The sequence below is a fragment of the Phycodurus eques genome, chromosome 13, assembly GCF_024500275.1.
Source record: "Phycodurus eques isolate BA_2022a chromosome 13, UOR_Pequ_1.1, whole genome shotgun sequence".
NCBI classification, from domain to species: Eukaryota; Metazoa; Chordata; class Actinopteri; order Syngnathiformes; family Syngnathidae; genus Phycodurus; species Phycodurus eques.
The window spans coordinates 22941992-22964304 of record NC_084537.1 but is presented as its reverse complement, the minus strand read 5'-3'; the positions used below and the strand labels follow the sequence as shown (position 1 = coordinate 22964304).

At 42.9% G+C, this 22313-nt stretch overlaps 3 protein-coding genes across 3 annotated transcripts; 2 read left to right on the top strand and 1 right to left on the bottom strand.

Moving 5' to 3' along the window:
* Positions 1 to 206: 206 nt before the first annotated feature.
* Positions 207 to 6313, bottom strand: ripk1l (receptor (TNFRSF)-interacting serine-threonine kinase 1, like). Its single transcript, XM_061693187.1, has 10 exons — positions 5778 to 6313; positions 5234 to 5390; positions 5023 to 5160; positions 4286 to 4517; positions 3555 to 3704; positions 3379 to 3455; positions 3222 to 3297; positions 2374 to 2961; positions 2130 to 2279; positions 207 to 1791 (listed from the first exon to the last, which is right to left on the bottom strand). Exons 1-10 carry the CDS (start codon positions 5939 to 5941, stop codon positions 1496 to 1498), a joined length of 2028 nt encoding a protein of 675 aa, XP_061549171.1. The 5' UTR covers positions 5942 to 6313; the 3' UTR covers positions 207 to 1495.
* A 631-nt stretch (positions 6314 to 6944) lies between these two features.
* On the top strand, positions 6945 to 13024 carry dusp22b (dual specificity phosphatase 22b). Its single transcript, XM_061693223.1, has 7 exons — positions 6945 to 7812; positions 8083 to 8116; positions 8195 to 8277; positions 9870 to 9919; positions 10810 to 10884; positions 12091 to 12262; positions 12675 to 13024. Exons 1-7 carry the CDS (start codon positions 7792 to 7794, stop codon positions 12813 to 12815), a joined length of 576 nt encoding a protein of 191 aa, XP_061549207.1. The 5' UTR covers positions 6945 to 7791; the 3' UTR covers positions 12816 to 13024.
* An 82-nt stretch (positions 13025 to 13106) lies between these two features.
* Positions 13107 to 21833, top strand: irf4a (interferon regulatory factor 4a). The gene is given in 10 exon segments (XM_061693204.1): positions 13107 to 13448; positions 13450 to 13501; positions 14304 to 14503; positions 14619 to 14805; positions 15747 to 15838; positions 15933 to 16077; positions 16156 to 16236; positions 16314 to 16709; positions 18472 to 18584; positions 19252 to 21833. Coding segments are annotated over 10 exon segments (1602 nt in total). The 5' UTR covers positions 13107 to 13253; the 3' UTR covers positions 19393 to 21833.
* The last annotated feature ends 480 nt before the right edge of the window (positions 21834 to 22313 follow it).

The window sequence follows — 22313 nt, the reverse complement described above, 5'->3', positions numbered from 1 at the left end:
AACACTGTTGACGTTGTCCACTTGTATAATACAACACAAATGTAGATAAATGTAATCTGTAATTTGTTGCTGTGGGTTAATCAATGAGTATTATAAATCAACCGTGGGAGTATCGATGAAAGTCACGCAGGGCTTCTTTCTTGAAGTGTTCACTGTGCAATCGTAGCAACGTTGGTTTTGCAGATTGACTGGGTCATTAGTCAGTGTGCAGGGAAATTGATTCGTTTATTGAGAAACTGGAATGACGAGAACAAAATCCGATCCCACGAAACCAACCGGTTTCCCTTTTCATTATTAATTTGTTTAACCTGTCCTGTTCCGCTGCCAGGTCATGCAGAATCTGTATTGTTTTTATGCCGGAACAGTTTTTCTGTGAAACACTGGAGGTTTTTTTTATACTGCCACTTTGGTTCTTTGTATTCTGATGGCTATTTATTGAAAGTTTTCACTCGGACAAAATGAGGTTTTGAAGGGGAGTGACAGAAAAGACAAAAAGGAGAGGATGGAGGGAAAAATAAACCAGACAAAAATGTTTGAAAAAAACAAATGGGAAAAAAAAAGGGTTATATGAATACTACGATGTCACATTGGACCTGGCAGTGCAACTAGTGTGGTGTGAGTGGCTATGTGAATGCTAATCAGAACCGACCTCAGTAGTCAGCCTCCCAGACAGAGGGCGAACCGGCGACCCGCGCCATGTGGACGGGTAGGGGCATCCAATAAGGGGCGGGGGCAGCCAGGAGGGGCACCACGGGTATGAGAGGGGGGCCTCCACCACCCAAAGCCATGCAGCCAGAGGGGTCCGGCCCCAGGAACCTCACCATGAGATTAGCAAAAACCCACCTCCCCCCTGAGTACCTGTGCCCAGAAGTGACGAGTGAAAAATGAGTTACAATGAATGGTGTGAGTGTGTGCTAAGTGAGCGATTCAAGAGGCTCGGGACGATCACAAAGAGAGGGGGCAAACGCACCCAGCCTCACAGCACAGTGCTGATCAAGATTCCCCACCACCCAACGCCCGGTACCCGTCCCAGAGCGCGGCAGGCGGACGTGCCCACAGACCAGGAGGCGCGAGAGCCCGTAGCAGACCCAAAGGCCATAAGGGAAGCCCCTACCACCCCACCCCCGCCCCCCGGGGGAAGCGACTGTGGCCAAAAGAGGTTGAAGCAGGCCCGAGGAGCGTACAAAATAGGGGCACCTACCCCACTTTGCATAAGAAACTTCAGTTCGGACATGCACTTTCTCCTCACAAGCACTGATATGAATTCTCAAAATGCTAAAATATTCCCATACAAGATGTAAATTTTGAATGATTTGGCACCCAAACACAATCCCGACCAACTTTCTGCATGGCTCCACACCAACCGCATTGACGTTTAAAGTATGAGAAACCTAAAACAAGTGGAATACAAGGTTATGATTGAAACTGATTGGAAATATAGTAATAATGAGAGACTTTGGCAAATCAAGGGGAAGATACACGAGAGAGAAGTTCATCAGATACAGGAAGTAGAAGCGCAGATGTTCAATATTTTCTGAATCACGTCAACGTCTATGGTGCCTTCGAGAGCGCAGCAAAGCTTCCCAATTGTACAGCCAAGACTCCCTTCCTTCATTTTCCAGTGTTGCAGCATCTGGTGCACCTTCTCTGGCAGGCCGTCTAGGAAGAAGTCATGCTCAATGGTGTCTATTTCCACGTCGCTCAGACCCAGACGCCGTGCATAAAACTTCCATTTGGCGCCGATGTTTTCCCTCAGTACATCAAGGTGCTCTTCGGTCACAGCACGGTCCTCTACACGAGAACAGTGAAAGCTAGTATTACTACTGCTCAACTCAAATGTGCAGTTGACAGTGATTGATGACCACATTCACGGCCCTTCCAAATGCGGTGTTCCACAAGGATCCATCATTGATCCCATGTTTTATGTATATCAATTGACCGATAGTCTTGACTTTATAGAAGCTATCAAGGCTATTATTCAGGTTAAGCCACCACTTGATATGCAATAAAAACAACATAAGCCTTTAACATTTGCCTTACTCTTAAGTGTCTAGAATGAGTCAGACTTCCATTAAACCGAAATAAACTTCGAAACCCGGAGTTAAAACTAAATCAAATGAGAAATTTACCATATTTCTGAATTCCTTCTCTGAGCCGAGAGCTGGTCCACATGTTACCCGGAAGAGGGGAAAAAGGTTGAGTGGAGTCGTAGTTGTGAATACTGAGGCTGTTGTTGTTACCAATCTGGATCCCCCGGGCATTGCTGATGTAGAGAGAGCCTTCAAGATCAGGACACTTTACATTAGTTTCATCAGAAATGATCATTTGCTGTATATCACCGCTGATCGACCTGGGGACTACTTGTCTACTTACCGGAATCCTGAGCCGCCCCACCCTTCTTTAAATTGCACAGATGCCCTGAACTTTCAGACACTGAGGAAGTAGGCCAGGACTGCTGGCGGGAATAGTGGGAATCTGGATGTTGCTGATTGAAATTTGGCGGGGAACTGATGCTGGTAGATGTTTGCAAGAAGGATGGCTTCGGCGTGGAAGCGGTCAGCGACTCGTGGAGGCGAGCGGCAGGATGATACCAATCGTCTACCTGGCTGCTGGGCTGCACAGGTTCCGCTTTTGTCCAGGAATGGACGGAGGACAAGAAAGGTGTGTCGCGCTCCGGCTGGGTCGGGGTATTATTTGGAAGACGAGGCAGGATATTTTGGGACTTTTTCTGATGCTGGCTATTGACGGGGTCAGACTGACCGTCACAGTTGTAGCTGCCGTGTTTGTGGTAGTCCAACTCCGGTTGCAGCTTCTCCTCCAACGGGACTTCTGGGTCTGGCTCACCGATTGCCGCCACTGAGTCTACATTGGTCCCACATGGCATGCCATGGAAGTCTTCAATACTGGCTTCAACCGGCCCATTGACACTTTCGTCTGTGCTCTCCAGATTAGCTGGACAATCTACAAGATAAGAACAGTAACACAGCATCTTAGCTTTCTGGGCATTTGGACTTGGATTTGTTACTTATGTATGATTTTCTTTTCTTTGAAATGTGAATTTGGGCCTAACACTAACCCTTATAGAAAATAAAATCATGAAATATTTCACTGTGTGTATACATATTGATTCTACTATATTATGAGTTTTACTTTTTGAATTGAACTACTGGGTTTTCTCCTGCCAGTCCCTAATTTACCTCCCGAAAACCACAGGCGCTTACCTGTTGAGATGCATTCATCAGTCATTGATAAAGACTTCATCTTGTCAACAAGCTGATCCGGGCCTTCGTACAGATTCTGCATTGAGATAATGAAATCAGACACTCAATGTCGTGAAGCTGTGTGCATAAAAAAAAAAAACGGATGCATTTTATTCACTTGTAGATGAACTAAATCATGTTCCACGTGTGGCGTGAGCGTTGTCTCGTAGAAGGGACAAAATATGTTGTAGCCCTCTGCAAGGAAAGGAGTCGAGTGAGAAAGACAGCGGTGTCGTGCGTTAGCGCATCTGTAAACGGGTACATTTTATACTAGTTTTGCGGTGTCAACCCTACCTCGAAATGTTGGTCTTTGCAGTGGGTTGTGAGCCCAGCACATCACCATGAGCTGAGTGATCTGTTCTGGCGTGTTGTCGGGGATGAGGTCCATCGCTGGCCGGTTGCCATTGCAGACGCACTGGCTGATTTGATCTTCATTCCTGGCATCTGGACACATGCGTACTTGTACTTGTCTAACTTGGCACAGTAGAACACAATCCATCACGGGATAGTGGTTTACCGCTGATTAGTTTGGATTGTGAAACAACTTATTCCTTGAGAAATAATGGAAATAGAACAGTAATCTGTACCAGTGTCAAACTGTCGCCATCATAAATCCTTTTATTATTTTGACATTTTAATCATCCTAACTATAATACAAGTAATCACTATTAATATTGAAGCCTAAAAACAAAACACTCTCTCTTATCAACTTTATTAAGATTTCTGTTGCTAATGTTTAAGATTCAACATTCGGGTGAAATTTCAGGGTGAACCTAAAATGCACTTTAACCTTTTGCAGGTGAACTTAATTTGACCAGCTCTAAACCTTTGAATGCATATCCAACTGTTCAGTGTTCCAGTGCTTTTTGTACAACTTGCTAATTTCTAACAAGGAGCTCGACGGCAAAATTCACAACAGCCGTTTGATCGACGCACGGACCGCTGCATTTCCGAGCACGTCGTCCACTTGACTGCTACGTCAGCTCGTAGGACCTTAGGGGTACTGTCAACTGACGCCGACTTACTTGCATAGGGCTCTTCGCCAGTGACGATGACCCAGACCACGATTGCGAAGCTGTAGACGTCGGACTTCTCTGTGGAGACGGCATTGACGCTCTGCAGGTGCTCGGGCGCCATGTAGCTCAGAGTGCCCGCCGCCCTCATCCTGGCTGACAGGCCCATGCGACTCTTCTTCTGCGACTCCTCCTTGGTGAGTTTACTCCACGTCTTGCAGGTGGCAAGGCCGAGGTCGGCGATCTGGACAACGCGGGGAAAGTGGTTATCGCGGGGGATGCAGTGCATCCCCACCTGCTAAAGGTGAAAATCGGCGATATAGAGACAATATAACCTTGTAAATGTATTTGAACACACCAAGTCAAGGCAAACATAAAACGTATAGAAAATACTGCACATATTGTAGCGTCTGTGTATATGCGCGCGTGTTTTAGAGGCGGGGCCCGGTGGCGTCGACGATTCCGCGTGCGAGTGTCTGAGCGAGAGCTGTGGCCGGCAGCAGGTCCTGCGTGAGTGTGCTCATAATGTTTGCATTTTATTCTTCTCCCGGTATTGAATAAACAGCCGAAAAGTGAATTCCTGACCGTGGCTCTCCTTTCCCACATGCGAGGAGGGCATTACAGTAAAAAGTTATACTGTCAAAAAAAAAAATCACTATGAACCACAGATTTCCGCAATACTGACACAAAGTAGATGCGTTCCACGAAGACATGTGTTGTAACCACAACAGAGCGGGGGAACATTGTACCTTGATGTGAAAATCTTTGTCAATTAGAATGTTCTCTGGTTTGATGTCCTTGTGTATGACTTTCCTCTCGGTGAGGTAGACCATCCCTTCCAAGATCTCCAAGATAATTCTCCCCTTGATTGATACAGGCACAGTGACCTAAATAGCAGGAAAGCGTATATTAGAATTCATCATGCATACACTGTAAACTAGGAGGGGGTGCACTGCTAACCTTCTCCAGCATTGCCAGCAGGTTGCCCCTGGGCATCAACTCCATGACCAAAGAGCAGCCTCGATCCTCCATGATGACGCCCAGCAACCTGACCACCCGCTTGTGGTTCAGGCTCGCCATAATGCTACCTTCCTCCAGCAGAGACCGCTTGCTCTCCCTGGATAAATGTGAAGAGAAGCGAGAAGAGTTTCATGATGGCACAATGGTACGTGCTCGTTTGGTTGCCAAGACAACCAAGCACACAAGTTCCATTTTGAAGTGAGGTGAAAGAAGGTCACAAAAAGTTGTTTTAGTTTCGTTTGGGACTGCAATGGGGAAGTCGAGACAACAACGCGGAAGTCGTATCACATTCTGCCTTGCATGAATTCACAACGATTAGCAAAACCATAAACACCTCGGTGGCGGGTTTTTTTAAAAAATTTTTTATTTTTTTTATTTCCAACAACAGCAAAACAATTTGATCTCCCTGCGGCTTCCGGGATTGCACGTGACCCAAATTCCAGAGTGCAAACTGTGAATCTCCAGTGGAGACATGCAAACTTACTCATTGCGAAGAAGGCCCGTATACATGGTCTTCATCACCACAGGCCCGAGGTGGACGTGATAGCACAGGTACACCTCTCCGAAACCCCCGTCGTCCAGGTGCTCTTTCCGGATCACATCCGTCGCTCGCAGCTGGAGCGACGACGGTGGCGGCGCGGCGGCCATAATTCCACCTTCGACTAGTAACAACACCCTCTAAAAGTGTGAGAATATAACAACAAAAGCCAAGCTATCTGGGGAACATAGCTTGGCATGTGTGAAGAGAGGCGGAACGCGACGGAAAGCTTCGACGGTAACGCCAAAATGCAAGCTAGCGAGCGCCCCGTGACGTTCGGCGGCTGTCCGAAAAGCTGCTAAAAGAATGAAGAAGTGGTGAGAAAAGGGCACGGAATCGCCGGATAAACGCGCTATTTGATACACCTCCAGTTCCACCAATCGCCGAAGTGACGTAGAAAGGTATAAAAAATAAGGTTAAAACACGCGCACACACTCGAGCGTCTACAAACTACAGCCAGTCCTATAAGTCGATGTCAGAGCAACTAATTGCGCCAGCCAAGTTCTTTCCTTCCTGTTTTTTTTTTTGACCTGCGTGATCAGATTTCTACGTTTTGTTTGTGTGACTTTACAATCCTCAATTTGGTTTAAAAAGTGGGCTATCAGGATTGAAATATACGAGCTACGCACACACTGTAATGCAAATACATATACTTGTATGAAGTAGTAGTATTGCTTGAACACCTGCAACTAAGTTAAAGTAAAAAAAACAAAGAAAAAGGTACAGACTCTGAAATGTACTTAAGCAAAGAAAGGAAAGATGAATTATTACTGTCAATTACCAGCTGTGTCAAAAAATGTTTTTGGAAATCCAAACTACAAATTACACGTTTTCGTTTTGGCGATGTTCTTCTCGGCGGGGAACTGTCAGATGCTCAGGCCATTGTGAGCAGGCTTGAGCAGTTGTCATGGTAAAGCGGCCAACGTACTGTCCTCCATGTCTCACCTCTTCTCGCGCACTGCGCAAAGCAAGCGCGGCAGGATCGATCTCTTTGTAGATGAACTGACGCCCAGACTGCCCTCTCCCCAGCCACTTCATCCAGCTCTTCCGGTGGGATCCCGAGGCGTTCCCAGGCCAGCCGAAAGACGTAGTCTCTCCAGCGCGTCCTGGGTCGTCCCGGGGGTCTCCTTCCTGTGGGACCTGCCCGGAACACCTCACCAGGGAGGCATCCGAATCAGATGCCCCAGCCACCTCATCTGGCTCCTCTCGATGCGGAGGAGCAGCGACTCTACTCTGAGATCCTCCCAGATGACCGAGTTGAACCCCAATGTACAGGCGCCGAGCCGGGGGGCAATAAGTATACCCACAGCTGCTCTGCGCCGCTCACCGTGGGCAACTCCAGAGTGGAAGAGAGTCCAACCCCTCTCGAGGTGACTGGTACCAGAGCCCAAGGCGCGCGTGGAGGCGACTCCGACTATATCTAGTCGGAACGTCTCGATCCTCACACACCAGCTCGGGCTCCTTCCCTGCCAGACAGGTGACATTCCACGTCCCTAGAGCCAGCTTCTGTAGCCGGATCGCCAAGGCCACCGCCCAGCTCGCACTGCACCCGACCCCTCATGGTCCATATAAATATATAAGCGCAATAAACAAATAATAGCCCATCCACATTTTGCAGGGCTCGTTATTAGCTGTACGTACAGCGGTTCCGTGGTATAGTGTACCGTCCATCCATGCATCCGTGGCAAAGTGGCACTTTCCTTGTTGGGCGTCCGAACTACAAGTCCCATGATGCACCGCGAGGAGCAGTGAAGCTGCCTTCGCCCGCCTGGTTCAGTCTCTCACTATCTCTCTCTCTCTCTCTCTCTCTCTCTCTCTCTCTCTCTCTCTCTCTGTCTCACTGGCGAATATGTGACCAAAGTTGGTGCTTTCTGGGGAAGCCGTCAAGCGTCAATAATAGTTTCCCGTAAGTGGGAAACGCTGTCGGACCCCCTTTTGTCTTAGTCCGCCTTCTTTGAACATGGGAAATGGCGTCAATAAGGTGAGTGCTCCTCGCACTTGAGGCGACGAGTTGACAGGACGTTCATGACGTAAGAGCAACGCCTCCTAATGAACACTTTTTGGGGGGCACAGAGACACCTCCAATGCTCGGTGGAAAAACGAAACATTCGACGTGTTTTTATAAATAGTCACCCGATGTCATTATTTGCTGATGGCGTCATTGTCTATTGTTAGGTCATCAGCTATTAGGCAGCTGTTGTGATGTTGCCTTTCACCATGGTTTCCTGTCATGCCTCTTCCCCCCCTGTAGGTCCTGCCTGACTTATATTTGGGAAATTTCAGAGGTATGACTTGCTATGAATTCTATGATCTCGTGCGTATGTTATATTGTGTACATTTTGTGATGATTTTGTTCATACTAGACGCACGAGACCGAGAGCAGTTAGCCAGGAACAACATCACCCACATCCTCTCCATCCATGACAACGCGGCGCCCATCCTTCAGGTAATGTCACTTTGCTCTCTTTCACCAACCGTAGGGTGTATTTTGGAACTTTACCCAGGATCAATTTATTGGGGTCATAAGAAGACCCGGCACTCTCAAAAACAGAGTTACCAATGTCTACCCCAAACGGTACAAGGATAATTCCACAATTGGAGAACAATTTAGGCACCAACATTAAAAAAAAAAACAGACCTTTTTGTAATGTTTCTATAAAAATAGATAAACCATCATATGAAAACATGAAAGGGGCTTATCTTACCTCATACTCAGGCAATTCGGTCGAGAATGTCGTTTCTGCTGAGTCATGTAGCTCACTTTTTTTTCTCTTCCCCTCCACGGCTAAACGGTATAGGTAGCAGGTTTGCATGTATGTTGCAACTTCAGAGCGTAATTAATACTATTTTTAAACATGTCTGTGATAAAACAAAATGTTTTAACATTTGCAAGGGAAGACAAATGTATTTATATTGCGCATTTCATGACGCAACGTGCTTCACATGATTTCAAAAGCATTTCAAAACAAATCGCAAAAGACACAAGGCAGACAGACATCAAAGAAATCATACCGAAAAAAAGCTTCTCTAAAACATATTTTATCTGTTACACTGTATTTGATATGGAAGTTGATCATCAAGCGGGAGAGACGAGAAAAAATACATTTTAGGGGGTTCTCAAGAGCTTTTTGGCGATTTAAATATTTTGTAATCAATTTGACTATATACAGCTACAGCTACATTTTTCCTCTCCGTTTTGGATATGCTAATGTGGATTCTTCTGGGGTTTTCAATGTTCTTGCTTGCTGAAACGTCTCTTGCCCGTTCTGTTTTGAATTTCCTCTTGAGTTGGCTGCGCCAGGTATGCGAATTGTTTCAAACAGATACAGTATGAAAATAAATTCTGCATGCCTGTGTGTGTGTGTGTATATATATATATATATATATATATATATATATATATATATATATGCATGCTTGTGTGTGTGTGTGTGTGTATATATATATATATATATATATATATATATATGTATACACTCCGATAATAAGCCCTGCTAAACATCTTAAAGACAAGGTGTATCACATCTTAATTCCTTTTCCAGAGTACTACCCGATGATCATTGTCTTCTTTCGGTCCTGAAACTACATTTTGACATTAGTTAGCCCAGTTCAAACACATAACCAACAGTTCTTAGTTCTGGGATATTAGTGTTTAAATGTGACATTTTGTGCTTTGTTAATTACGACGTATGCAGTTACGTGTGCTGCTGCTGCTACATAAATGTTCCAAGGACCTGGTAACACCATTAAACTGAACATTCTAGTTCTACGAACTAGAGTTATCCGACCTTTTAGACAGGAGTGCACATACTAGTCTGTCAGGTTGTTCAGAAAGTCGCATTGGCCATTAGTACTTCTATTGGTGCATTGCTGGACCGCTGCAGAGTGGCATACAGAATGCCGACAAATTTTTGCTTCCTTTGCTGTGTGCATCTAGCCGGCTCCTGTCGCTGCAAACATTGCGGATCGTTAGCATTTTTCACCGGATGCTAATTGTTGCTGTGCTAATTAAAACAGCTAGTACGCTCTGTCCTCCAGGAGATGACCTATCTTTGCATTTCAGCGGCCGACCTGCCTACGCAAAACCTGTAAGTTCCACACACAAACGGTGCACAACACTAAAAGACAACGAGAGAAAGAAAGACAGCTTTGTGTTTGTGCGGTGTGGGCGGCAGGTTGTGTTTCTTCAAGCTAAACGTGGAAATGATATGCCTCCGCAAGCTCACTAGGTACTGTCCTCACATTCAGCCTTTAAATGCGTGCGGAGGCATTAACAAAGGTGTTTCTTTGGCGTTAAATGTCCGAGGAGTTGAGATTCCCCAAAAGGCTGTGGAATTGCGTGTAGATGCCTCAAGATATAGTGGGGATCATAAAGCACCAACACTATGCTTCCAATTCCTATGTTATATAAAACCAGGGTTGCAATATAGAACCTCTGAAGCATATTTATTTTTTAGGGTGTTGTGGGGCAGTTATTATGTAAATTATCCCCCTTCTTCCATAACTGTGGGCTTCCTCACACGCCTTTTCAGGATTAGGCAGAAAACAAAAGATTTTCTTGGTTGTTTCACACTTGTTGGGTGGGCAGGCACTGCAGACTCAGAGACCCAACGATTTGTATATCAGACATTAAAAAATAAAAGCCGGAAGGAGGGCTCTCTGTTGTGGAGCTTTTTATATGCACTAACTTCACATACACATGCATGATGTCACGCATTTACAGTACACACACACACACACACACACACACACTGAGAACTGACGCTAATACTCTTGTAACCTTTTACTGCGCTATTTACCTCCGAGCCGTGTTTGAAATGCGAAATCGGACGCTAATTTTAACACAGCCTCGTCCCGATCCTTCCGGGTTGTATCAAGTGCAAAACAACACGTCCACGTCGAAGGTTGTCCAAAAAAGGCAATAGAGAAGCATGGAGTGACCGTTTGTTTTTCTGTACTTTTTCTTTGCCCTCCACAGGACTCAACACTTTAAACAGAGCATCATGTTCATGCACGAGTCGCGACTGAAAGGAGAAGGCTGCTTGGTTCACTGGTGAGACAGAAACAGTGATGTCATACATGAGTACCGTCATTTCTCGTGTATAATGCGTCATTTCTCGTGTATAATGCGTCATTTCTCGTGTATAATGCGCATTCCCCCCCCCCCCCCCTTTTCACATTTTATAAATATATGCTGCCATCTAGTGGTTATGAAAAAGCTGTACATTTTCATTGCAAAATGCCACTGCCACCTAGTGGTTATAAAAAAGATGCAGCCTACACTTTCATTCCAATATGACCGGGGTACATACGTATGACTGTATGTACAGTTGTGCTCATAAGTTTACATACCCTGGCAGAATTTGTGAAATATTGTTTTTGTTTTTTTTATATGACTGAACAACAACCATCATTAATTTCTTTATGGTTATGTTTTGTTGAATGATAATGCTTTTCTGAAATGCTTGACTGTTTAATTTGAATTTCATTAAAATAAAATTAAATGTGTTTTGCCTGGTCCTTCATGTTTTCTTTCAAGAATTGTACCCATCTGACAAATTCTGCCTGGGGAATCAAACATATGAGCACAACTGTGTTTTCTCATTTACTATAAAAGTAATAATAAAAGTAGGGCTGTGAATTTCAATATAAGAGCAAGTAAATAAAAAAAATGGATTATGTTCAAATAACATGCTTCAGAATAATTCTTTGAAAAAAAACTAACAAAATACAGATAATACTTTGTTTTGATCATATAGGTAGAAGCACAATCGTGCATTGTAAAAATGCATTATACATGGGTAGAAGGGCTTTCCAGAATTTTGAGGTCAACTTTGGCGGTGCGTATTAAACATGGGTACGCATTATACACGAGAAATTACAGTAATTGTGTCGCAACCGTAGACTGACAATTTGCTTGTACATGCCGCTACAACTAGAGCCAAGTATTTTCTCCAGATATAAATACACTCTTCATTAGTACTAGTAAGTACGTACGTACTAAATAGTACTGATCCCATTAGTCTGTGCAGGCGTACCTAATGAAATGTCCTGTTTTGTCCTTTGGCTCCCTGGAAAATAAGATGAAGTGTCTCCAGCTAATCTTCCGTAAAGGAGTATAGTAAATAAATAGAACCAACAGGACTACTCATTATATTTACATAAAAGATGTTTATTCCCATTGGGTGTTTTTTAGTCGTGTATGTGGAAAAACTGAAGAGAAGTTGATCACGCATGCTCAATCCCCTTTCCGGTACAGTCTGGCAGGCGTGTCCCGCAGCGTCACCCTGGTGGTCGCCTACATTATGACAGTGACAGGACTTGGCTGGAAGGAGGCTCTGGCTGCTGTGAGGGTGGTCCGGCCCAGCGCTGGCCCGAACTTGGGCTTCCAGCGCCAACTCCAGGAGTTCCAGACGACTCATGTCGATGAAGTCAGTTACTTTGCCATTTGATTTATACTGCAGGTCCATGTGCCCAGTTATGATGTAATGCCTATTTCCAGTTGTTTTGTCTATTTCCAGGTGTGAAGAATTTCACTTTTATTTTGTTTTTGTAGAGTTTTTCATGTTTTGGCAGTCATATTGCAGTATTTAACTTTTTTTTTTCTACACTTGAATGTTCATGAATATGAGATAATTTAATTTAAAAATAATAATAATGATTTTTAAAAAATACTGTAAATGGTTATGATAGTGATAGTTTGACACTGCAATGGATTATTTCAATTTCAATTATTACCTATTGGAAAAATAAAGTGATTTTAATTGTGTTTGAGCTGTAAGGTTCTTTTTTATTTTTTTTGCTTTACTAAAAAAAAAAAAAAAAATTTCCCACTTCTTACAGTTCAGGAAGTGGCTCCAGAGGGAATATAAGGACAAAACGTTCAACGATGAAGCAGACATTCAAGAGCTGCTTGCCAGATCTTCTAAAGTCAAAGACAAGCAAGTGGAAAACCCGGAATTGACCCCACGCGAAGCCATCTGAGCGCTCTTACGACTCCGGCCACCATCTTGCTACTGTGCACTGCACAAGTCTGAAAAGCTGGATTGCTCACACAAAAACCAAGGACTTGTTTTTATCATTGATTGATTGTTGACCTAACTTATACATAGTGTGCGCTGTTTTTCGTTTTGTTTTCCAGTGTCATGTCAATCTGACTTCAAATTTGGAAATAATAAAAAGAGTGACTTCAAGTGTTAGGGGCAATAAGACTGCGACGTGTGCTGAAGTTGTAGATGCGCTTCCTGTTTACTGATGCGCCTGAGAGGTCATGTGTGGCCACAACAAAAACGTCAAGACAGTCTTTCCTTTGTCACACTCTATGTGCACACTATGAGAAAAGCTGTCTTTAAAATGTCTCTCAAGAGACAACACAGATCCTCAAAATGAAATATACACCGTGGTAGTTGTATTTGCCCCGACATGATTGGTGTCCTTGCAGTCAGTGTTCCAGCGGAGGGACTCTCCACAGCTGCACAGCAGCTTTTGAGCGGGGGCGTTGCGTCGTCGGACCAAGAAATGCACCTGACTGCCGAGCATCTCTTTTGCAAAGTTCTTTGCACGTCAGGCTCCTCCCTGCTTCCTGCAGCCAATCAACATATGATAAGATTTAAGATTCCGCCACAAGAGGAGAGAGTCCTTGCAGAGTGAGGCAACTTGTCTGCTCAAAGGTAAGCCACTGCTCATGCTTTTCTATACTCCCTTTGTATCCCATGTATGTCATATTATGTCATGAGGAAAAATTAACTTCAACAGCCATTTTTTACTTGAAATATTGCTATTTAATCATATTATTTATCATCATACATAGGGCTCAAATTGCCTGATTGGTGCTAAATAACTTGTAGTTATTTTAGATTAAATATACATCTGCATTGTGTATAGCTACCATTATGGCGTCTTCAAAAGTGACTAAGTACACACTTTTAGTCTGGCTCATTAGAATCTTGTACATAAATTTAGAACCAGAAAAATCTTTATTATCAAAGTATAAAAAAATAATAATTTGTGGCTCGTAGTTGGTGTGACTTAAGTGAAATATGAAAACATAAAAATATGTATATTAAGTTCATATATGTGCACCGGGTCAATAAGCGATATAAGTTGTGGCATTTGTGCAGTAAAACCAATCAGCAAGGGAAGTGTACAAAGTGACCAAGCTACAATACAGTAATAATGGAACAACATACATACATGTGAAAAAACATTTTTTAGGGAAAAACAACATTTCTAATATGAGTTTTGCTCTTAACAGTTAAAAACCTCCACCAAGGACATACAATCCGAATTTGGATCACCTGAACAGATACTCTTATTCTGTACCCATCGATATTCATGTACAGTATAAGGACATTCTGACACCAAACTGTACAAAAAAACTCTAAATCTACACTAAATGTTTAAAATATGAGCTAGCTTCTTAGATGGAAGTAATACCGCAACCTGATTTTCTGTTTCAATTCCCTCCCACAGAGATGAATTTGGAGGAGCACAATGGCCCGGCAGCGGGCTGCTGCAACGGCAAACTGAGGCAGTGGCTGATCGATCAGATTAACAGCAAGAAATACCCCGGCCTGGTTTGGGAAAACCACGAGAAAACCATCTTCAGGATTCCGTGGAAGCACGCGGGCAAGCAGGACTATAACCGAGAGGAGGATGCTGCGCTCTTCAAGGTCACGCCTCTGACTTCCATCTTGTTGGAAGCAAACGTCACTGTTCCCTGCCCAAAGTTTTGGTATGTTTTGTATGAAAGAACATGAAATTTGTCTCATTCTGTGATTGTTCCAGGCGTGGGCTTTGTTCAAGGGGAAATATAAAGAAGGCGTGGACAAGCCAGACCACACCACGTGGAAAACCAGGCTTCGCTGCGCCCTCAACAAAAGTAACGACTTTGATGAGCTGACACACAGAACCCAGCTGGACATCTTGGAGCCTTACAAAGTCTACAGCATCATTCCAGAAGCGGCCAAAAGAGGTAACGTGTAGGCTGACAATCGACTCTGCGACAGGAAGCACAAAGGAAGTCAGAGCCTGTACCAAAAAGGACATTGTGCTTTTTTTAGAGGGCTTCAGTTACCAGAGTGCAGAGTGCCGCCTCCAGTCGAGCGCAACTCTGCATTTAGGCACAAAACAAGAACTGCAATATGAATTTTGCGTTTACTAGACATAAGTACTCATTCAAAAATTCAATATATTTTGGGTGGCACAGTGGCACTGCTTAGCACATCCACATCACAGTTTTGAGGTTGCGGGTTCAAATCCGGCCTGGGCTGTGTGGAGTTTGCATGTTCTCCCCCGTGCCTGCGTGGGCTTTCTCCGGGTTCTCCGGTTTCCTCCCACATCCCAAAAACATGCAGGGTAGGTTGATTGAAGACTCTAAATTGTCCGTAGGTGTGAACGTCAGTGCGAATGGTTGTTTGTTTCTATGTGTCCTGCGATTGGCTGGCGACCGGTTCAGGGTGTACCCTGCCTCTCGCCCATTGTCAGCTGAGATAGGCTCCAGCACACCCGCGACCCAAGTGAGAGGACAAGCGGTACGGAAAATGGATGGATGGAAATATATTTAGGGCCTGCAAAGTTCCTCTGTAAATTCCTTTGTTTCTTTTTGTTGTGATTATTCTGAGGGCAAACCAATCACTATTTTCAGGGCCTTCCCGTATTCAAAATCTTTTTGAAAATCAAAGGTGCGTAGTAAGGAGCTGCAGTACATTTGCTTAAAGGTGCCATATTTTACCAAACCCACTACCAGATCAACCTATCAACTGGAGCCAGGCAATCGCACATTGTTATTGTGGTAATAAACAAAAACATTTGCTTTTCTTTCAGTATTTTGAAAAGTAGTGTACCTTATTGAAGTGCCTAATTGTCAAAGATTTTGTTGCATTATTGGCTCACAAATCAGCAAATCTAACCCAGGTACAGTAACAGGAACGAAGATGAGCGCCACTACAGAAGATGCATCCCATTCCTTTGATATGATTCCTCCATATTCAACACTGCTCAGCCAGGTAAGTGCCTTTCAGCTCAGATCAACCTGTGCGTGCATTTTTACAAACGGATTTTATTCTTGGTCTGAGGGTACAAACGCACATGGGTTCACAGGAGATAAGAGACTGGAGAGATTGCAAACGTCCCGAACAACACCCCGTTACTCCTGTACATCACTGTGGATCGCACGCAGAGCTCCCATATTCTCAATTCTCTTCGCCAATCAGCCGAGCTTGGCCTGAGCCACAGTCAGAAAACGGTACGAATGCATTCCATTTGTACACAGGCGTGCCTGTAATGTATCAATTTGATAGCCCTTGTGTCTCAATCTTCACAGGCTTTCCGTTCTCCTTCCACCCCTACATGTCGGAGGCCCAACAACCTTTGTATACGACGGACGACAGCAGTATCATAACAGGTTGACAAATTCGACATTGGGGCATCAAATAACATGGACTCATACAAGCTACATGTCATTATGTCTCTTCCCTCCAGATTTCAGCCTGCATGTGTCCCTATTCTACAGAGAGTCTTTGGTGAAGGAGGTGACCACCAGCAGCCCTGAAGGTTGTCGCATCACCCCTCCTTCCTCCTCCTCCTCCCCCTCGCCGACATCCTCTTCCCCGTGCCCCCCAGAGATTCACAGCGGGGCGGATATCGTTCTCTTTCCGTTGCCGTTCCCCGAGTCTCAAAGGCAGGGTGCCGAGAGGCTTCCTGATATCCTGGAGCGCGGAGTGATGCTGTGGATGACGCCCGACGGCCTTTACGCCCGGCGCCTTTGCCGAGGCCGTGTGTTCTGGGAGGGACCCCTTGCTCCCTATGTGGATAAACCCAATAAACTGGAGAAAGAGATGTCGTGTAAACTCTTTGATACTCAGCAATTTCTGATTGGTAAGTGCAAAGATGCTTTTGAAAATGTATAAACTGAGTATGATGCAATGCAATATGCAAGGTCTTAATATTATCAATTTGTTCACAATGTGTCTTAGACACAGGTACAACAAATGCTGGTTTAGGGTCACTTATTCTTAATATAACATCTGTAGTTAGGAAATTGTGAATTCTTTATAAGGTTGCAAGGTTGCTTTAATTTGTTGTATGCAACTTTCTCTCTGAAGTTTTTGAGTGGCAGGTAAATTTCCCCTTTGTGGGACTAATAAAGGTTATCCTATCTTATTTTTTCAAAGATGACACATTTTGGTGAGAAGACAAACATTGATGACATCGTAAAACGTTTCCAAAATATTATTTTATAATGTTGTGAGTTTGACTTTTCCCTTGAGTGATATTAGAGCGTATAATGAATTCAATTAAATGTCCCCCAAATCCCTGGCAAGTGGTATCCAATACTATCCAGGTGGCAGCACAGTGCTACAGAGTTGAGAAATGAATCTCTCTTTGTGGACAAAAAAGCTAATACTAGTTTACTCGCCACGTGCTAAACGGCGGCCATGCGCTAAATAACAGATGTCATTTTTAGCAGTCGCTTTGTGTCGAAGGCTTAAGACACAGGTACTAAAAATAAAGTAAAACAGAAGCTTTTTGTAAAGGCTGCTTAGTTTTTATTTTTCTTATCCTATGGCTAGAGTAACTGCTAGTTGAATGGTCCCTTCAGCTATTTGCTGGCAGTGCAAAGATTCCTGCTGATGCTGAAGATGCAGAAGGCCTACTTCAGGTGCTCTTTAGGTGGGTAAGCCCCTGTTAGTGATGATGGAACTCGCATCTTTATCATGGGGCCACCCGCGCCTCGTTGTTAACCGCTAACACGGCTAATGTGTTTTTTTTTTTTCTGTGCAGTTTCATGCCAACATATTTTCACTAAACTCACGAGAGGCTTTCAGATAAATTGTCTGACAAAGAACATGTCACGAGGGGGAAATGTAGTTTTTTTTCCCCCTGTGACATTTTGAACTGTGTGTAATTGGTTTTCTAATGTTCCTATTAGCAGAGGTGTAAAAAATATGCACACTCTTTACTTAAGAAGTACACATACTTTTGTAAAAAAAAAAAAAAGAAAAAAAAAAGAAAAACAAATGTTGAAGTAAAGATTCAACATTCATTTTTAAAACCAAGAGCTAGCAAGTGGTCAAGCTAGGCTATCTCAGGTTTTTAGGCTAGGCTATCTCGGGCTTTTAGGCTAGGCTATGTCAGGCTTTTATGCTATCAAAGTGTCGTCCCATCGTTTTGCTAACGTTGTGAACTGACTAACAAGAAATGCCAAATTAGCTAATGATAAATAAAAATACACTTCACCATTTTCAGATTACGCATAATTTTTCAATGCCCAGAAGGTTTCAGGCTGGCACAATAATTCTTGAATCAGGTCATAGATGTGAATAGCTTACCTAATTAAGACCTCAACCGCAGTTGACCTAAGCACTTTCTATTTACGTTTTCTTAAGTCGTGTCGTCATCCGCGTGAGTTGAAAAAAGCAACGACCCTATTTTGAAAAAGTAAGGAGTATACAGTACAGCTACCTGTGTTCAAATGTAATAAGTAAAAGTAAAAAGTCGTCAGAAACATTAACGCTCAAGTAAAGTACAAGGACCTGAAAAATCTACTTAAGTGCAAAAAAACGATGTACTCGTATTTTGCTTCCCAACACTGCCTAAGAATGAGTTATGTGATAACCTATTATGTCCGTCCCCTCAGAGCTTCAAGATTTTGCCCAAAATGGACGACATGTGCCGAAACACCAGGTGGTTCTTTGTTTTGGAGACGAGTACCCCAACCCACAGCGTCCAAGAAAGATGATCACAGCTCAGGTACTCATGCACGACTACGCTTACAAGTATTCAAAATCACATGAGCAGTTTGTGAAAATATTCTAGCAATATTTGCATTATGCTCCTGACAACGGTCTGGTTTGAAAGAATAGAATTATTAATGATTCTGAAGTTTTTGCTGAATGGCAAATTTACCGTTCAGCAAAAACGTCTTGTCCATAGCTGTAAAACTAACGTACAAAACAATCCAGGTAACAAAAACAACAAAAGACCATTCGTAGTATCTTCTCGTGTACCGAGTTTCCTCATCAATATCAATCCTACTGTTATTTTGAACTCAAAATATGAATTTACATGAGCCAAGGTATTGGTTGTCTGAATTCAAACCTTTACCATTTCTATTTAGATTAATGTACATTTGATTTGGTCCCGACCTTGCAATTCACCAAACAAATAAAACCTGAGGGGAATTGTTGTAATAAAAACATTTATTCCACAAATGCTCATTGTATAGGACAATAAACATTTGGTCAGTTTTTCCATCATATTTTTTCATAAATCTAGTTTGGCGCTTGAAGGACTTTATAAAAACTGTAATGGCCGCTGACGGGAAAACGGTACACCAGCCCTTTCAAGACCCCTGCTTATCTGCATGTAGAAATAAGTCAGCAGTAACCAACATGTTTCACACGTAATTTCCTTTTAGGTGGAGCCAGTGTTTGCCAGAAAATTGTTCAACTATTACCAGCAGAGCAATGGCCACTACTCGCAGACTTACCAACACACCCAGGAACAGAACACATCGAGTCCAAACGCCCTTCTGTCCCAGAGACCCTCACACATCTAGGAGTGACGCACACAAGCACAACCTTTATCACATCTATCAATGACACAATGTGGAGAGGCCCCTATTAAATCCCCCCCGACACCAGATCCCCCCCACACCAGATCCCCCAGCACGCCTATACATTGCTGAGTCTCTTTACGTGCGCTTTACGAATATTTGTGACTGTGTGTGCGAAGGATGCGGTTTTACAGCGAGGGTATGGGCTGGGGGCATTCTGACAGGAAATACTAGCACAGGTGCACAGGAAGTACGGCCCCTCACAAAAACACAGGGATAACGCATTCTGTGAATAAATATGTATGTCATAAAAATGTACCGATAGAAGGTGACACAGTAGTCCATAGTTGAGAAAGTATTTGTCAACAGAGCTTGATACACGTACACATCAACTAATTATGCTTTTTAGCATCGTGACACTTTTGCCCTCATAAATTCACTATCATTTAAAATACTGTTCCACTTGATGTGATCATATGATGTGTGGGATTTTTATAGATGGGCATGATAAACAATTCATCAAATAACTGACTGTTGGGCGATTGTGTTTTAATTGATTATCGATGAGTCGTGTCTTGAAGCAGTTGAGCCACAATGGAGTACTTGGAGGCGCTGCTGATTCGGCCAGTTTGTTCAGAACAACAAAGTGATGTCAGCTGTGAGAAGTCACGCTACATCCGCGCTATGGCGCAACTCGTCCGGGCACCATTACTCAACGCTGACATTAAAACAGGAGTTCAAAACATTCCCCAAAAAGATTTTCCCACGTCATTAAAAAAACAAACAAAAACAAAACGGGATTAATATCAAATAGTTTATCGCTGATATTTCCCGTAGCTGATCTAGTACAAACACACTCACAGTGTCATCATTGTGCTTGTGTACTACCCTTGTTTAGTTGGACTTGACTTTTACAGACACAAGTGTCCGTGGCAAACCTTGGAAATGAGCAAAACTGTATTCCCTCACTGGTTAACATCGAACAAGGTGGGCGCAACAAATGTCAAAAAGCAAAAGAAAATTTCACAATAAATGACCTAATATTTAATGTCGTCTGTCTGACATTTGACTGAAAAATATCACTTGACTGAATCTAGACTAAAGTCACTCTATGGTCAGCTAATTTTTCTGCGACTTAAAAAGAGCGTTGCTTGGAAATATTGTCCTGTAACCCGTACGGAAGCTGCGGCTGTTTCCCTTTAGCCCGAAACTAGCGACCTTACAAATGAGAAGAAAAACTACCTTTGTGGTTTTATGTGCAGGTTCAGTCAGGGAGGAGCTTTTTTGTTTCCTCTGCATTGTCGTGCTTACACAACTGCATTCGAAGCGAACAGATTGTTTGTTCCAGATTCCAACAAGTTCTCTTTAAACAGTAATATGTCATCATACATATGGTTGAAGTCCCGTTCAATTCATAGGTTTTATGACATATTTTTTTTCATTGTTGTAGAGTTTCAACAGTCAGCGTTGACTTCCCTTTCACTCGAAACCACATCACTCTCACAATGTCTTCAAATGTGTAAACCAAAAAAAAATCACATGCAGTAGTGGCCTTCATTTTGTGTGCGCGCGTGCGTCCTTCCTCTCTAAAAATCCTGCTGTTCCTATTGTATAATTGATTTGATTTTGAATGGAAATAGAAATCAGAAAGAGTAAAGTTGTTGGTATATTTCTCATTGTTTCATGACTATTGAAAGTACGTGACATTTATGGTCGTCAAAAAAACACGTGCTCCCCCACCTGCGCCATCAATGAGTCGTTGACATAAAACCATTCCACTGAATTTGACCAATGTAGTCAAATGACTCAGAAAGTCACAGTACAACAAATGCTGACCTTTATTACAAAGCATAAATAATTCATTCATTTTAGAATAAATATAAACTGACTACACAATTTGTTTCATAGGGATAAACAGAGAAATGTTCTTTAACAACAAAATACCTTTTTTCTTCTTCTTTTTTTTCCACTCACACATTTGCCTCGCGTTTCCCTTTTCCGCTCTGCAGGAAGCCACATTGTTTGTAGTGTGTATCAGCCGTTACTTTGCGTGGCATCACCTTCCATTTACAGTACCTCAAACATCACCACATTTTGGCTTTTGCTCAGAAATGAAAATGCTCCCAATCTGTGAGTGCAGCAAAAACGTTTGGTCAGTGAAAAATTGCTCTTCCACCCCACACTGAACTTTTGCGACAAGCTTTTTGTTGTCCTTCCCCTATAAATAGATCATTTAGTTCATATTTGATGTGCATCTACAATTATATTTCTCTAAATAAAACTTGCATTAAGACATTGCTCCAGTACAACAGTTGCATGGGATTTTTATTGTGGCTCCTTAAGAACCAACAATGATAAAGGCATATGCAATTATACTTATCATTAAAACACCTCCGAACTTGATGGTTGAAGTGACGCTTTAAAAGCAAAAGGCCCTTTTTTTTTTCTTTTTTTTATGTCCATACAGCAGCAGCAGCAGCCTCTATTGGCTGAAGTGACAATCGCAGAATTTTATCACCTCGTATACAGCGAGGACCACTAGAACAAACGTGTGTACAGCAAGAAGAATGTGTTGTTATATGAGCTTAAATGAATTTAGTCCAACTATGATTTTATTCGCCACATCAATTCTTTAGGTTACGATTCAATTTGATTTTCATTCTTTAGGTCGGTTTTCGATTTGATATTGATTTAAATGCTGTGAAGTTTATTGAGTAAGAAATACTCAAATAAGATTTATTTCCTCTTGGAAATTGTTTAATTAACGGTTAACTGGTATGTTATTTGACTCAATACAATTCAAAATCAGCGTTTGCTGACCAGAAAAATAAAGAGATCATTTTGAAAACGCATACCGAAAATGTACCAAACGGTGCTCCAAAGTTCAAGGTGCGGACCTTACTGTTGCCTTTCCCTTTCTCGCT

Coding starts and splice junctions, on each gene's coding strand:
- ripk1l (XM_061693187.1), bottom strand. CDS start 5,941: ATGGCCGCCGCGCCGCCACCGTCGTCGCTCCAGCTGCGAGCGACGGAT. Junction 2,280..2,373: donor TGGGGCGGCTCAGGATTCCG/GTAAGTAGACAA, acceptor CTGATCTTGAAG/GCTCTCTCTACATCAGCAAT. Junction 1,792..2,129: donor AGAAGGAATTCAGAAATATG/GTAAATTTCTCA, acceptor GTTCTCGTGTAG/AGGACCGTGCTGTGACCGAA.
- dusp22b (XM_061693223.1), top strand. CDS start 7,792: ATGGGAAATGGCGTCAATAAG. Junction 8,117..8,194: donor ATATTTGGGAAATTTCAGAG/GTATGACTTGCT, acceptor TGTTCATACTAG/ACGCACGAGACCGAGAGCAG. Junction 10,885..12,090: donor GAAGGCTGCTTGGTTCACTG/GTGAGACAGAAA, acceptor TTTCCGGTACAG/TCTGGCAGGCGTGTCCCGCA.